The sequence below is a fragment of the Saccopteryx leptura genome, chromosome 11 (assembly GCF_036850995.1).
Source record: "Saccopteryx leptura isolate mSacLep1 chromosome 11, mSacLep1_pri_phased_curated, whole genome shotgun sequence".
Lineage (NCBI taxonomy): Eukaryota > Metazoa > Chordata > Mammalia > Chiroptera > Emballonuridae > Saccopteryx > Saccopteryx leptura.
Window position 1 is genome coordinate 79,994,314 of NC_089513.1, and position 16,819 is coordinate 80,011,132.

General features: G+C 40.8%; 2 protein-coding genes across 2 annotated transcripts; one reads left to right on the forward strand and one right to left on the reverse strand.

Annotated features, from left to right (window-relative positions):
• The first annotated feature begins 11,109 nt into the window (after window positions 1-11,109).
• Window positions 11,110-11,559, forward strand: LOC136383105 (histone H2B type 1-C/E/F/G/I). Its single transcript, XM_066352668.1, has one exon. The coding sequence runs from the start codon at window positions 11,120-11,122 to the stop codon at window positions 11,498-11,500; it is 381 nt and encodes a 126-aa protein (XP_066208765.1). The 5' UTR covers window positions 11,110-11,119; the 3' UTR covers window positions 11,501-11,559.
• A 3,299-nt stretch (window positions 11,560-14,858) lies between these two features.
• LOC136383224 (histone H4) lies at window positions 14,859-15,238 on the reverse strand. The gene has a single exon (XM_066352865.1). The coding sequence runs from the start codon at window positions 15,228-15,230 to the stop codon at window positions 14,919-14,921; it is 312 nt and encodes a 103-aa protein (XP_066208962.1). The 5' UTR covers window positions 15,231-15,238; the 3' UTR covers window positions 14,859-14,918.
• Between the last annotated feature and the right edge of the window lie 1,581 nt (window positions 15,239-16,819).

Here is a 16,819-nt window from a genome sequence, read left to right on the forward strand (position 1 = left end):
TCTTACAGTGTCTACCCTGAGCCAAGACCCACCATTTTTTATTCTTTTTTGAGGGGTGGAAGGCAGGGAGAGCTTATCTTGACTATTTTTGCTCATCATCATAAATTTTACAATGCTTTACCAAAAATCTATAGGTGGCATAACATTGAATTTTTAGGTTATTTTGGAATGTATGAACAATTTGGCACGTTGAGTCATCACAAAACATAAACATTATATAGCTATCTGTTGATTCAAGTGGATCTTGTTTTGTATCCTTCAGTAACATTTCATAGTTTTGCTTACATATATCTGGAATATTTTTTTCTTTGTTTTAGAATCCTTAGACTCTCTTGTACTGTTGTGAATCATGTCTTTTTTTTATTTTATTTTAATTCCAGATAGGCCACTACTAATATTACAGAAAGGCCATGGTGTTCATATATCTATCAACCCTGTTGAGCTCTATGACATCTAATTGTTTATAGATACTCTTGTATTTCTACAATGACATGAGTTTAAACAATAAAGATCATATCTTTTCTTATTAAATCCTAATCCATACTACTTCTTCTCTTTGTATCTTTATATTGTTACTAATCAGTTTGACTTCTTGTCTCATGATACAGAGGAATTTAGACCAGGATACTGATAAAAACAAAGTCAGATTTATTGAGGCTCTGCAGTGGGTGAGAATACTAAGATAAGAGGTTCTGTGCACTGGATGTGGGCTTAGGGTTCTTTATGGCTTGAGGACATGGAAGTTGCTGGGGTTAACCAATCAAGGAGTAGGTTAGCAGGCTTCTCCTGTATTATTATTATTATTATTATTATTATTATTATTTTTTTTTTTTGATATGTAGTTGTCTGGGTATATGAACAGTGTTTGTTGTCCAGGTGTATGTCAGTGAAGCAAAGCATTCTGGGATTGTACAACACTGATGATGGGATACAGGAAGGAACTTTCTCAACCAGGGTTTGAGTTTGTCTATGTAATTTATGGCTTGGCTTTAGATCTGATAAACAGACTTAGAAGAAGTCAGGTTAGCTCCTGGATCATTGTTTTATTGCTATCTATTGATAACTGACAAAATTTTGGCAGAGCTTGACTCGGAGCAGTTTGGGGGAATATTTAATTTTTACCTGTTTCATTTTTGGCTGGACCCTTGGTGCCATGTTGAGTAGGGGTAGTACCACAGAACTTCTCCTTATGAAGGAGCTCCTGTTTCTCATTCTAGTCTATTGAAAATGTGTATTATAAAAAAAAGAAGGAAAAATGTATATGATGCAAGAGTGTTATCTTTTAACAAATACTTTCCCAGTATCTATGGAAATTACCACATAGATTTTTTTCTACTAATATCATTCACTGAAGATTCATGATATTATTTTTTTCTTCCTTTCTTGAAATAAACCCTGCATGTGTACTATTTTGGTTAAATAAGATGGCTTCTTGGTTTCCATTTTCTTGTGTTTTAAGTAGCACTTTTAAAAATGATTATTCATAAGACAGGCCTATTATTTTATCTTATCTCTTCCTTTGCTTATTTCTTTTGTTTCTATCTACTTTAGATAATAAGGTTACACATTTTCAAAGAAAAAGACAGCTATTATTTTTCATAATTTAATCTAATTGAAGCGCCTTCTGTTAAATAGGGATTATTAATTCTGTAAATTAAACTAAACCTGTAAAACCCAACTATGCTTGGTATAATTTGGGCTGGAGGTTATAGAAAAGGTTTTTTTAAACTGCCTATCTCATTTCCTTAAAATAACTTGCTTATTTGCTTTTTTCAAAAATTATCCTCTACTTTTTCTTGGAAATATTCCTTCAATGTTAAGTTTAATTATATAAAAGTTACCCATAGCTATCTCATGATTCCCTTTAATTTAATTTAATTTAATTTAATTTTTTAAATTTTATTTACTGATTTTATGAGGGACAGAGAGAGAAACAGGAATATCAGTCTGTTCCTGTGTGTACCCCGACCAGGGATTGAACTGGCAACCTCGGTACTCTGGAACAACTCTCTAAACAACTGAGCTATCTGGCCAGAGATTCTATGGGTTTTCATCTCTTCCTTTTGATAGCTTGTGTGTATCTGGAGAACTTGGGTTCCAAATCTTTCGTCTTTTAGGGGTTTATCTTTGCTTTCATGAGGCACTAGGTGGCGCTATGAACCCATTGAAATGTAATTTCAAGACGCTTTCACTGAATAGACTCGTAAGTAGGACAGTGATTAAACTATTGTGGCAAATTTCCTGTAGTCTCCAACACAGAGTCCTGCCCAAACAGCTTTTCTTCTTAGGACTCTTTCAAAGATAAAAAATAAAATAAAATAAATTAAAAAATCCCTCCACCCAACGCTTTCTCAAAGAACCCTGGGCTTTGTGCTAGGTGTCTCCAGTTCAGTGCCAGGGCCCTCTTCCCCTAGGATTATACTTACTACATTAACAAAGCTCAGAACCTTGCTAATGAAATCTGCCCCAGGGAGCCCAGTCTGCTGTGCTCGTCACTCTGGTTTTAGCTCCTTGGTTTTTATTGTTCTGAGAAATTTCCTTGGTTTCTTGTTATCTGGGGAACAATGTGCTAGTGTGATTTTGTTTACCTTGTCCTTCGGTTTTTTTGCTTCAGGAAGGCTTTCAGAATAGTACAGGGGGACCTCGGATTATGACACCGACCTGTTCCCCCAACAGTGACTTCACCCGAATTTTTGTGTAGATTGAAACACACCCTAGCCCAAGTCACTTACCTGTCCTGACACGGTGGTAAAATCATAGGCTTTCCTCTTCAAACCACTACCATCTGAAGACTCTGACTTTTGTTTAGGAGCCATGATGAGGGCCAGAAGTTTGCCAAACAAAGCAAAACAAATGGAACATTTATGCTTTTAACAGTCCAAAATGGCTAGGTAAGCATGTGTGTGTGTGTGTGTGGGGGTGTGCCAACTCCCTCACTCATATGCCTTGTGACTGCGTATTTTTCCGCCACATGGAAACTAGTTTGCCCGCGTAGTCTGTAGGTACAACGCTAAGGGCAAATGGAAACACATCTCAAATTTTTTTTACTTTTTTGGGAATGAGCGTTATAAACTTGAAATGTCGTATGTTGAGACTGTCGTAACCTGAGGACTCCCTGTATCTTCTTCTCCACATTAGAAATGAAAGTTCTTACCGTGTCCCTCTCTGGCTCTACTAAATTTTAATCTTTGAAATGTGTCTGATATTAACATTGCTATACTTGCTGTCTCTTGGTAATCATTTCCCAGGCGTATTTACACTGCATTCTTGTTTTTTCTTTATTATCATTTTTTAAATCCATGCATGATTTATTTTTAGACTCAAATAAGAGAAGTGTTGTCTACAATATTTTTTTTAGGTTTTATTTATTCATTTTAAAGGAGAGAAAGAGAGAGATAAGGGGGGGGGGGGAGCAGGAAACATTAACTCCCATGTGTGCCTTGACCAGGCAGGCCCAGGGTTTCAAACTGGCTACCACAGTGTTCCAGGTCTAAGTTTTATCCACTGAGCCACCACAGGTCAGGAGAGAGAGAAGCACTTTGTAATGCAGGTTTTTATTATGCACGTTCTTTTGCTTTATAAAAAGTAAAAATCATAAAATGATAAAATACTTTACATATTCCAAAACACTAACATAATACTTTTCTAAGAAAAGCAAAATGAAAACTTATAAAACGTCCATGAGACCGCAATCATATAACCAAATAACTACATATTACATCTAAGTTAATATCTACCATTATTGTGCACTAATATTTTATGTATACCTTAACAAGTGAATCACTGTTCTGGGATCCGGAGAGAATTTCTATGGGGAAAATCTGTCAAAGAAATCCACTTATTTAAAAGTAAAGTAGTTAATTCTGTTTTTAAATGAACAGTCCTGTGGTCCAAGTAATATACCCTTCAGCGCAATCTCAAATGATCAGTGTCACGACTGGAATTCCGAAGCTCTACCTGGAGAGTGAATTTCCATGGTCTCCAACTTATAAGTTTATGAATAATTGTTATATTTAAATAATTTCATTTCATATTAAAGTAAAACCCAAGTGTGTTTAATATTTTATACTTAAAAAAAAAACCCATCAGGCCCGGTAATATTTAAATGAGATATCATTGAATGTAAAAATATTGACTTTTATCTGAGACTTGTGATCCTAAGAGTTACTGAAGGAAGAATGGGCCCAGAAAGGGTCTTTCTGAGAGGCCCATGTGGGTTCTTGACTTTCTGTAGGAAAGATTTCACAACACAAGTCTCAGGGACATGGAGAGTACCGTTTATTAAAGATGAAAGCAATGCAATAAGAGGACGGGCTTAGGATAGAGGCGACAAGAGAGCCTCAGCGGGGCTGCCTTGACTCTCTGGAGAGTTGGGGGGAAAGGGGGACCTTGGAGGCAGGTTCAGGGGAGAAGCCCACAATGAGCTGCAGCTCCCTGCTGTTCTCATGAGCATCTGACCCTTAAAAAAAAAGGAGAAAACCATAGGGGTGCTCTAGAGTGAGAGTTCCGCTGGGTTCCTGGACTTGACGCTTTTATTTTTCTTTAGAGGCTGGGAATCCTAGGGGAGGTCTCAGGGGATGTTGCTAACAAAATATTCATTAACTTTTCTGGTGTCTCCTGAATGTTGACTTAATAAAATGTATGTGAGGAGGTGTCAGAGTTATTTTCTGGTTAGTTTTAATTTTTTAAAGAGTGTTATTAGAGAGGGACTGGGACCAGGTCATTCTGTCCTCAGAATGGGCTAGAATGTGTAACCATTACCTTGGAACTGTTCTTGGTTCGGCCTAGTGATTCATTAGCTGGTTGTGAATTGCTCCAATTGTTTGGTCTTGTTTAATTATTGTGTCTCAGTTTCTCTTACTCCACTTGTCAAGGATTTTCCTTAGCTTCTTACTGTTTGGGTTCACTAGGAAAAAGCAAGAGTTAAAGATAGGTTTGAGGAGCCACTGAGCCATTTCACCCGCAGGTGTTGTCAAGTACCAAAGGCTACAGAATTCATATTAATATTTTAGGAGGCTTGGAGAACATTTTATTAATTTGGGTTAAGAGAAATTGTGAGAATAGTCTCTGTGCTGTGTGATTAGCATAACTAGGATGGCTCTTGCCATTGTATTGTAAATGAAAAGGGAAGGAAGCATAGATTCCCTGACATTCCATCACACCTGTGGGGAAAGGAGTGAATGGCTAGCCAGGTGCAGGAAGGGAAAAGCCAAAATAAACCTTTTCTTATAACTATGAGCCATTTGCGGGCATTTGTCCCCACGGAAACTACCTCTCTTATGTAAATGCCTGTGGTTAATACCTCTGACTCTGGACAGAGAGATGGCGGATGAACACTAGAAAATATAGGAAGGCCTTTTAATATGTAAAGAGATATCTTTCTACCATTGTGTTGACTTGTAAATTTTGTTTTCTCCAAAATGATGTATGGTTTGCAAATTGAACGTGGTCCTATCATGTTAAAGGACATATGACTATAACCAATAGCGGGTAAGGGGCTCCTAATTGCAATTTTTGCTTCTGTACTTCCCACTTACAAAACTATAAAAACTAAGTAGAACAAAGGGCCAGCGCGCTCTCCGTCAGATTTCTGTCGGAGTTCCCGCCGCTTGGCCAAGCTAGACAATAAAACCTTAATGTGTAAACGAAGGACTTTGCTCCTGTCTTCCATATTTCGGGTTCCTCCGAATTTGGATTAACAGGTTCACCTTTTTTTTTGTATTCCGAAAATGACTACGACAAGGAACCACCTTTCCCCCCAATAACTTAAGACTCAAGGATGAACTTTCTGTTGACCTATGACACAGGTCCTCCAAATTCCCATTCTTTGACTCATACATGATTAGTTGAACTGCCAGTCCCCAGTGAAAAAAACAGACTAATATATACATGTCAGCCAAATTTTACATTTTCTTCATTACTCAAGGTCCCTGTACTTTGACCCACCTCCAGTCTGTTTTTAATTTCTTGGTTTTAGAGAGACCTAGGGAGAAAAGGGGGGAAGATATAGAGAGAAGCATTTATTTGTTGCTAAGTTGTGCACTCATGGGTCACTTTGATGGCGGAAGTCAAGAGTTAAACCTTCAGCCCTGTCCAGGTGGTTCAGTTGGCTAGAGCTTTGTCCTGAAGTGCAGAACTTGCTGGTTCAATCTCTGGCCAAGTAGGAACAGATAAATGTTTGTATTTCTCCCTTTCTTTCTCTCTCTTCCTTTGTCTCTCAAATCAATTTTTAAAAAATGAAAAAGAGTTAAAATTTTAGCTTGAGTAACAGTGGCTTTGGTTATGTAAGGTCGGTGGGCAATTGTGGAAGGTCATGTGAGGAACCAGACCTGGGAACTCTGGCTAGAACTGCCCACACCCATGAGCGCCAAAAGAAACTTCCCAGGAGTCCTTTGAAAAAGAGCAACCGTCTGTCAGCCAATGAAATTTCACCATGTCATATTAACTCAACCACTCAAGATGACTCTTTAAATTTCCTCCACACGGTTTTCTCCATACGACTCCTCTGGCCCCTGTCCCCAGGACCAGAAAACCTCCTTGAGCAGGATGTGCTGTACTGAATAAAGCTTTTGCTTATCCATACTTCGTGGCTATGCCCTTTCTTCTTCCTCAGCGGGGAAAAATACCTTACAGGTTATGGTCAGTGAGCATAATGGTTAATGCAAGTATAAAAGCTTTGTTCCAGGACTGAGACAACTGAACAGGCCTACATGACTTAACAAGATCTGCAAGTGATCCAACATTGTGCCTCAGGGGACTGCAAGGAAAGCCTTTGTGCTCCAAGGATGGACCACCTGCCGACTATTATCCAATTAACTTTGACCAAGATCTGATTAATTCTCTGCCAAGATTCCAAAAGCCTTACATATCCTTTTCTTCCTTTAATAAAATGGTTGACCGGCGACAGGGGATTGAGATGCTTTGGAAGTGTAACCCCTATCTCCACAGATTGCTGGCCATCTGAATAAAGCATCTGTAAAGATTTAATCACTGACTCTACTTTGGATGAATTGGTGGCAGGCAGCATGAACTCTGATATTTCTGGCTGCAGCTTCCTTATGTGCCCTGACATGAGATCAAACCCACAACCTTGTCCTTTGGGGATGATGCTCTAACGAACCCAGCTAACCAGCCAGGGTACCCTCAGCCTTCTTAAGGGTCTTGCCAAAGAATCCGATGACCTCTGCAATGGGTAAAACGTTCTTTGATTGAAAAACCAATCAAATCACTCTTTTCATCTCACTTTTCTATACTCGGTTCTTTCTAGTCATGTTAATTCTTCCCTATAAAGAAAATCCCTTTTGCCTGACCCTTGAGAAGCTTGCAGATCTTATCACCCCTTGTCAATAATACTTTCCAAAAAAAGAAAAGAAAAGAAAGAAAGAAAGAAAGAAAGAAAGAAAGAAAGAAAAAGAAAAAAAGAAAGAAAGAGGAAGAAAGAAAGAAAAGAAATCTTTTCTTACTGAGTCTGGACTTGTTCTTTGTTTAACAAAGTTCTTGGACTATTTTGTCTGGCTTGTACTCTGTGTGTATGTCACTAAGTTCAGGTATAGGTCAACCCAACACTGCAGTTTGAGTCAGTCCTCACCACTCTTCAATCTTAGATAAAGGCCAATTTCATCTTACGGAAACACAAAATTCGGCCAAGTAAACTTGAAGATCTAATTGTCTTAAACCAATTCATGAATCGGGCAGCATCACATTTAGCTACTACAAGGGGCTCCCAGGGGTTATACAAAATGGAAAGTTTCCATGGAAAGAAGAGTGAGACAAGGAGACCATTTAATTTAAAAAAAATCAAAGGCATATTCCTGGGCCAGGGCATCTTTTCTTTGAGGAAGAGAAAGGGAGGGATCTCATCATGCAGACTGGCCGTTCTTTCTATGGAGACGAATCACCGTAATGGTACTGGACCAGAACATTCCAGACTGGTTGATTAAAACTGTTTCTGGCCCTGGCTGGGTTACTCAGTGGATATAGCATCTTTCTGGCATAAGAAGTCATGGGCTTAATCCCTGGTTAGGTCACATAAAACAGCAATCAATAAGTACACAACTAGATGTAACAACTAAGTGAAACCAAACGTTCATGTTTCTCTTTTTCCCTTTCTCTCTCTTTCTCTCCCCCCACTCAATGGAAAAAAGAATTTACAAGAATATTTTTTAAAAATTATGTTTCTGGGAGCAATTGAAACTGCAATTAAATCAAGCATTAAATCTAGGGTAATCTTGAGCTTTTAGCACAAGTGATGCTGTTTGGGGTCTGTGGTTTTCTTTTACAATCAAATTATGTTTCACACACTTAAAAAATTGTTGATTGGTCCCTTATATCCATTACTTAAATCCTATTAACCTAATAATTACACTGAGGCAAATGCTTAAGAGTTGTTGACTTGATGCTCTTCCTTTAGTATTAATATTTTTCCTGAACTGGAAATAAATAAGACCACAACTGACTTGGGTTCCCAAGCAACTTGCCTTAGTCACAGAATATTCACATAATTTGTACAAAGAGGTGCTCTTTTCATAGTGAAATCTCATGAGGAAGATGAAATCTGAATAAAGTTAGAGAAATTTTCACACCTAAAGAGATGCATATTAATTTAACTCGAGAACTTTATTTTCCATTGGTGACTTTCAACACTTTCCTAAATGGAAATACATGAAAATTTTCAACTAGTTAGTTAATAAAAAGGTGGTATGGTAATGATAATATAAACTAAACAAACAAAAAAACAGCTAATGGCAATGTTAATATTAACTGACAACAAATGATCTTAGGCAAAAAAATTAAAAGGGAGTGTTCAAAAAATATGTATGAAAAACAGAAAGGATTTCAGGAAAATCTCACCTTTATGTCCCTTGTTTTTTTATGCACTTCTTCCCTGCAGGTGAAGATCAAAGGTCCCTTAGCACCACCCTTTTCAAACTGTGGTGTGCACCCAGATCACCTGGGGATCTCCTTAAGATGCCGAGTCCAGGATGTGAGTGCGATCTGGCTGCGACATCTGTCACCCCATTGATCGCCAGGGTTGATTCGGCTGATCTGTCTGGCTAGGCGGGTGTCCCCTTCCTCCCTCACCGCTCCATGTGCGTCCCTCCCGAAGCTGCGCGCTCGGTCGAAGAGGACGACCTTCCCCGCTAGAGGAGAGGACCGTTCTTCGGTCAAGGGTATACGAGTAGCTGCGCTCCCCTGCTAGAACCTCCAAACAAGTCTCAAGCTCCATTTGTAGGAGAACGTAGGGTAGTCAAGCTTCCAAGACTCCAGACACATCCAAGTGAGGTGCTGCATGTGGCAGTCTGCCTTTCTTTAAGAAAAAAAAAAAAAAAAAAGATGCCGAGTCCAATTTCTAGGTCTGGGGTGGAGCCTAAGACTCTGTACTTCTAAACAGCTCCTGGGTACTTGCTGTTGCTTGACTAGTCAGGCCCTAGTGGAAAGGAAAATATTGGTCCTTCAGGCTCAGTGGTGGAGCATGAACCCAATATATGGAAGTTCCAGTTCCATTCACAGAGTATACAGAATTCACCATCTGCTTCTTCCCTGCCTGTCTCTCTCTCCCTCTCTCTTCCCCTCCCACAGCTATGGCTGGATTGATTGGAACCCTTTGGCCCCAGGAGCTGAGGATGACTCCATGGGGCCTCTGTGTCTAGTGCTAAAAACAACTGGGTTGCAATCATGGGCCCCAGATGGGTGTTGCCAGATGGATCCCAGACCCGGCGCATGTGGAAGTCTGTCTCTTTATCTCCCCTCCTCTCACTTTAAATAAAAAGGAAAAAGAAAAAAGAAAGGAAGGAAAATATTAAATTAACGGGAAAGCAGGAGTCAATGGGAATAAAGCCCATGCTTCCAGGATGCAGGCCAGTAAAGGAGAATGAGACTCCATGAGGCCCCAGCATGCTTACAAATTTCACCTCAAAGATAAGCGCTTGTAAACTGTCTTCAGAGGCAGGATTAAAAAAAATAGCAGTAGCTATCTAATCAGTTGAAAAGAAGAGGTAAACTTTTTTTAATTACACAAAAATTCAATCTTTGCTATCGCTACTTTAGCTATGTATATTGTTTCCTTTTCTGTAAAATGAAAGAAAATGGTAACATTTAATAAGGTAGGATTTTATGATTAAACAAGTGCATATAAAGCATGTTAGCTATTATTCTGAACATTGCTAATCTAGCTACATTGCAAATACGGTAGAAATAACGAAGCTGAATAGGTCTTCAGGAGAGTTCCTCAATACTGAAGTGAGAAAACGAATTAATTTTTTTTTATTGAACAAAGATAAGACATAACAGATTCAGGACTGCGGTCTTGTTGGGTGCCAGACTGCCGCATGCAGTTTACTCCGGAATTTATTGTTGGGGAAAAATCCAATTCAGTCAGGGTGCATCTCCCTGCAAAGATGGGAAGGAACTAGATAAGGAGCCCATTCCAGCCAGATGATGATAATAACTTAAAACAGAGCTGTTAAACATCGTCTTCCTTTATTTTTTTAGTCATTTTACTAGTGACACTGAAGAACTATTTCTGATACTCCTTTCTGACAAGTTTAAAAATAATTTGATACTTTCCAGCACTAGAATTGTAGCCATATTGACCAACAAGTTCCTCTCTTATATCGCTTCAAGCATCGTTATTTTGCTTTCACACTGAGGTTTTATACCCTGTCCTTTATTTTCATGCTGTATTTCTGCATTGCGTCTAGAGTGGTAAACACTCTCTTCAGATTAATCTCGATGGCGGCAAATCACCCATTTCTTTCTTGTTCTTCTGCCCTCACGGGTGTAGCATTTAGATTCAAATATATTTAGAAATACTAGCGCCTTGCAGTCCTGGTTCCCGCGTCCCGACATGGTGACCATACAATTTGCAGGCGCAGCACTTTTTATAAAGTGTGTCATTGTTTAAGATTGCAGCTTAATATTAACGAATGAAAATGCAAATTTGGGATTCTTGCGTTGTGATTGGGCAGAACTAATTTTCTGTCGTTGCTCTGAATAGCCACCAATCAGACACAGCAGTGCAGTTTATCACGGTATTTGCATACCGGGTTCTATATATAAAGACACGTCGTGTTTTACTCTACGTTTTTGCTGTTCCTACTGTGTGATTGATCTCTGGATAATGCCTGAGCCAGCCAAGTCCGCGCCCGCCCCGAAGAAGGGCTCCAAGAAGGCGGTGACCAAGGCGCAGAAGAAGGACGGCAAGAAGCGCAAGCGCAGCCGTAAGGAGAGCTACTCGGTGTACGTGTACAAGGTGCTGAAGCAGGTGCACCCCGACACCGGCATCTCGTCCAAGGCCATGGGCATCATGAACTCCTTCGTCAACGACATCTTCGAGCGCATCGCGGGCGAGGCGTCGCGCCTGGCGCATTATAATAAGCGCTCGACCATCACGTCCCGGGAGATCCAGACGGCCGTGCGCCTGCTGCTGCCCGGGGAGCTGGCCAAGCACGCCGTGTCCGAGGGCACCAAGGCCGTCACCAAGTACACCAGCTCCAAATAGACTCGCAAGTAAGCGTCTTGTCTCCTAACCCCAAAGGCTCTTTTCAGAGCCACTCAACCTTTTCACAACAGAGCTGCGCACTGGCGCGACTTGGTGTTCAATTCACAATAATCCCAACACTCACTAAAGTGTCACAGGGTACCTGGTGGTAGACGCACTCCCTGTGATGTTGACAATCGTGTTCTAGACACGGTCCCAGGCAGAAGCGAACAGGAATTGTAAACCAGGGCTGAAACATCAATCCGTTTCAGCTGCCGATCACCTTTTTATCCATTTGAATAGGGGCTCTGTATGTTGGAGGCGGCGCTTCGTGAAACGGCTGGTCTCAATTTTAAGTACAGAGTCACCCTGTATATTGCCTAAGGGGCCACAGCAACTTTTGAAAATCCCACTTTAGAACCGAAACGTCCCCTAGGTGTCGCTGCGGACCTCCTCCCGCGTTTCTCCGTATGACTCATTACTTTCCCCTGCCCCAGCCCTTTGCCTGGGGCTTTAGAGCCCTCGCTAAGCGTTTTTATCTCAGGTTCTTTACATTTTGATGGCTGATGCAGCTTTGCAGTAAGGGAACAATGGTTATTACAACCGTGCTTTACTTTTTTTTCTTTCCTAATCTTTAAAAAATTGCTCGAAAATTCTTTTCACGACAAAGCATGCAATTCTTTTCACACTTTCTCACAAGCTAGACCTACCTGCAAAAAGAATTCTTAAGTCTTTAGTCTTCTTACTATATCGATTGTCGCCACCGATTCTTCCTTCCTAGTCACTTCTGAGCTCATTCCCTTATCCCGTCTCCAGGTTGTCTAACCTACTCAGTTCAGCGACTTGGGATCCTGGCCAAGAGTCAGGACGTGGAGGGGGGGGGAAGGAATGTGGGAGTAAGAGATGCTTCATAGCGTCCCTGCGCTAGACACTGAGGTCCGGAAACGTACGGTTATGTGACTGTATAATGCCCAGGGGACGAAACACGCCCAAATAAACCGTAGGACTTCTTTTCCTTCGTTTCTCTAGAGACTGTGGAGCAGTTTCCTTCTGGAAGTTATTTGACAAAGGTTTGGTTAGCAACACCGCACACATAAATGCTAATACCAAATGCAGCAAGAGCTGCCCTTCACTGTCCTTTGAGAAGCACTCCTAGACAACCCTCCCAGCCAGCCTATCTGGACCTCCATTTTGATCTCAAAAAGGTAAAATAAGTGCAGAAACACAAACAAATAGTTATTTTCAACTTACCCAGTTACAACTGCCTTTCAACTTTTCTGATCACCTTGATTTTATTTGGGATTAATACTGAAAGTCTTCTGTCATAATGTAGTTTCTACTCCAGTCACCCACCATGGATTTTCGAAAAGGCTGATTCTGTATTATCCGTGCTCAGAGCCTTCCAATGACCACACACAACAAACATGCAGACTCAGAAATTATCATAAGGGTCTCAAGCCAAAGTCTGACCCTCATCTAATTAACCTCGCCTCATATGATTCCTTTCCTTCTTTTTGTCTTTTGTTTCTGTATCTTCGTTGTCATTGTTGTTTGGCTTTTACCCCCTTTCAGTTTTTGGGTAAACTTAACCTCTTCAGCCTTCACTCTTTTGCAGTATTTCTCTGCCTGAAATACCCCTGGTTCCACATCCATCCCCCTCCTCACATATCCACACAGACATACACAGTATATTCATCAACTACCATGTTGACTCAATCATCATGTTCTTGGTGAAGTTGGTCTCCAGTGTTAAAGGCTCTCACAGCCCCAAAGATTTGGCTGGCTACCCAAATCCAAACTAATCATTACTTAAGAAGCAGGGAACCTTAGGACTGATGTGGTTGAATCTGATCACTGAGGCTACAGTGGAACTCTGCCTTCCCTGAAGCACAAGGTGGGGAGAAAGAGAAACATGGAATGAAACTGAGGATGTATTAGAGGGCAAATGAACTTTGGAAAGACGCCTGCACTGCCTGATACAAGAGCTTTCTGGGAGACAAAAAGCATCCACCTTCAAGTGCCAAGTACTGAACTATGTACTGAGGCTATACAACAGTGGTCCTCAAACTAGTTTGCATCAGGACCACGTGGAGTCTTGTTAAAGCAGAGATGGTTGGTCCCACACCCAGACTTTGTTTCATGGGCTCTGAGGATCTGGGAATTTGGCTTTCTGAAAAGTTCTCAGAAACTACCAATGCTGTCTATCTGTTATTATGCTTTGAAAACATCTGATATATGGTCAAGAACCAGGTAAGCAAATGAACTCCATCAAAGGTCTGTGTCCAAAGATGTAGTTGTTAACAGATTCTCAATTTTTTGATCTACATATTGTCAAAAACAAGTCCTCTGGAGACATCACTTTAAATTATCCACATTGTAAATACCTAAAACATATGGATAGTCTACTCATATGTTCATCTTTATCATGTAACTAGAGCCTGTGTTCTGTCCAGTGTGGGACACTGAAAAAAAAAGGGGGGGGGAGCTTATGTAATGTATCATCATCTTTCCTTAAAAGAGTTTTTGTGCCGCCAATAAGTCCATACAGCTAAATTGAGAAAACAAAATCGTGTTTGGTAAAAAAGAAACTCAAGAATGTAGCTGAATTATTGTCTCATGGAACAAACCTCTAATTAGTCCAGCTCTGAGGGGCAAACCTGCTCCTCCTGATCAGTCAGGGAATCCTGTCCTTACAAGTTATTTCTGTCAACCACAGGGCTTGCTGTCTTTTGCCTGATCAAAGATCTACACCAGGGGTCCCCAAACTACGGCCCGCGGGCCACATGCGGCCCCCTGAGGCCATTTATCCGCCCCCGCCGCACTTCTGGAAGGGTACCTCTTTCATTGGTGGTCAGTGAGAGGAGCATAGTTCCCATTGAAATATTGGTCAGTTTGTTGATTTAAATTTACTTGTTCTTTATTTTAAATATTGTATTTGTTCCCGTTTTGTTTTTTTACTTTAAAATATGTGCAGTGTGCATAGGAATTTGTTCATAGTTTTTTTTATAGTCCGGCCCTCCAACGGTCTGAGACAGTGAACTGGCCCCCTGTGTAAAAAGTTTGGGGACCCCCTGATCTACACCTTCGTAAGTGGCAATAAAAAGGTTTTAAATCTCAGAACTGGACGTCAACTCTAGTCTTACATGTAACACTAAGCTACATACCCAGAAGTCAGAAAAACAAAAACAGAACAAGAAACATCCAGTATTGTGGAATAAGCGAGTCTGCACCCGATTTCACAAACAATGCTACGGATTAACCTAAAATAATTGCAAATGTATGAAAAATGTTAGAAAACCTTGAAACTTAACTTAAACTAAGAGATTACCGCTAGACATAATGCAAAGCATTCAAGTGACAACTCCTTAAAGTGACTGGGTAGGTGGCCCTAAAAAGGGCCTTTGGTTTTCTTGTAGAACCGAACTGTGGGCCAGTGGACTCAGCCGCCGAAGCCGTAGAGGGTGCGGCCCTGGCGCTTGAGCGCGTAGACCACGTCCATGGCCGTGACCGTCTTGCGCTTGGCGTGCTCAGTGTAGGTGACGGCGTCCCGGATCACGTTCTCCAGGAACACTTTGAGCACCCCGCGGGTCTCCTCGTAGATGAGCCCAGAGATGCGCTTGACGCCGCCGCGCCGGGCCAGGCGCCGGATGGCGGGCTTGGTGATGCCCTGGATGTTGTCGCGCAGCACCTTGCGGTGGCGCTTGGCGCCCCCTTTGCCGAGTCCCTTCCCGCCTTTACCACGACCAGACATAATTGCAAGGAAAACAGCTCCTAACGCAATGCCGTAGCTAGAAGGGCTCTGCCCTTTTATAGGAACTAATCGGACCTGATTGGAAACCAGAAGAGAGGGGCGGCAACCAACTCAGTTCTCCGCCCTCCGCTCATTTGCCCTTACTCACAGCTGTGAAGACTTGGAGTGGCAGCGGAAACATTGAGTCATGGAGGTGGGATTTAATTAATTCTCCTATGAAGGGGATGTGTGTTTGTCTGGAACGTTTGAAATCATTTCGTAGGACATTTCATATATAATATACTTTCTACAAGGAAGCCTGATATTCGTCATTCAGATTTCTAAAAATATTAAATAATGAGTTAATGTGTGTTTTTGCTCACGAGGACTACGCTATGTAGAATGTAACATCTGTAAATAAGCAGCCACTCAACATTAATTATTCATCTCAGTATGGACCCCTCTAAAATGGTAAACTTAATATAGTATCCTAATTTGCCAAAAAGTTCTGTGAGTCTAGGAAAAAATAAAAATAATAAAAATAAAAATAATAAAAATTTTCCTCAAGTTCTAGCTGAAAATGAAGTGGTAAATTCACGGAATTTACGTGCATGTGAGCAATTCAGAAAAGCATGAAAATTTCATAGACGAGTAAAATGAGGTATGTATTTTATATGGATAAAGGAGAAAGGAGGGAAGGGTTCTGGGAATTCGAGGAAGAGATAGGCAATTTACAGGGAGAGAAAGTGGCAAGAAAAAAATTCTTGTTAGACAACTCAGAAGCAATGGGACAGAGGGAAATCTAGTGAACAGATATTTGCAAGGACCCTTCCTGTCTACCATACTTAATTCATATATGCTAAAATGAATATGCTAATATAAATAAGCAAAGCTTTCCTTCCTGAAACAGGTTTTAACATTTGAATCTCTTCCTGAGTTTGTTGGGCTTTTATTTATTTCAGCTTCAAGTTATCCATGTACCAAGGTGGCACATTTCAGGGAGTCTTGGTCCTGACCCCCACACTTTTGAGAATATCTCAAAATAATAAATAAGTAAAGCTTTAATTCATCATTTGTTTGCTTGAGGAGATTCAGCTGACTTTAGGTAGATTTGGCTTTTCTTCCATAGTCTAGAAAGAGGACTGTTGGTCAAATAAATTTTTAAATATGATATATGTTTGCTCGCTTATAGTTTGCATTAGGTGTGGGGGACAGGCTGCAAGCAGGCAGGGTGGTATACCCTAAGGCTTAGTTTTAGGACTAAGCTTTTCCCCACACCCTTGACTGATTGCATGATATGGGGTGGTACACTCCCATTATGCTTCAGATAAGTGACTTTGTATCAGAGACTTCCTTGTTTGTATATTGGATTAAAGGTTTTGATTTCTATACTATCAAGTGGGGCAGACCAGGGGCTTGCTCTGTATTGGATCCTGAGATTAACATTAGAGGAGAGAGTAGAGAAAGGAGAGCAGAGAAGGGCGACGTGGAGAGAAGCAGCAGCCAAGATGGCAGAATGCTGAAGGAGAAGCCAGTTGGTGTCAAGTTTGTGCAGAGAGAAGGAGATGGGGAACAGAGGTGAATAAGGCTAGTGAGCTAGAAACCTTTGA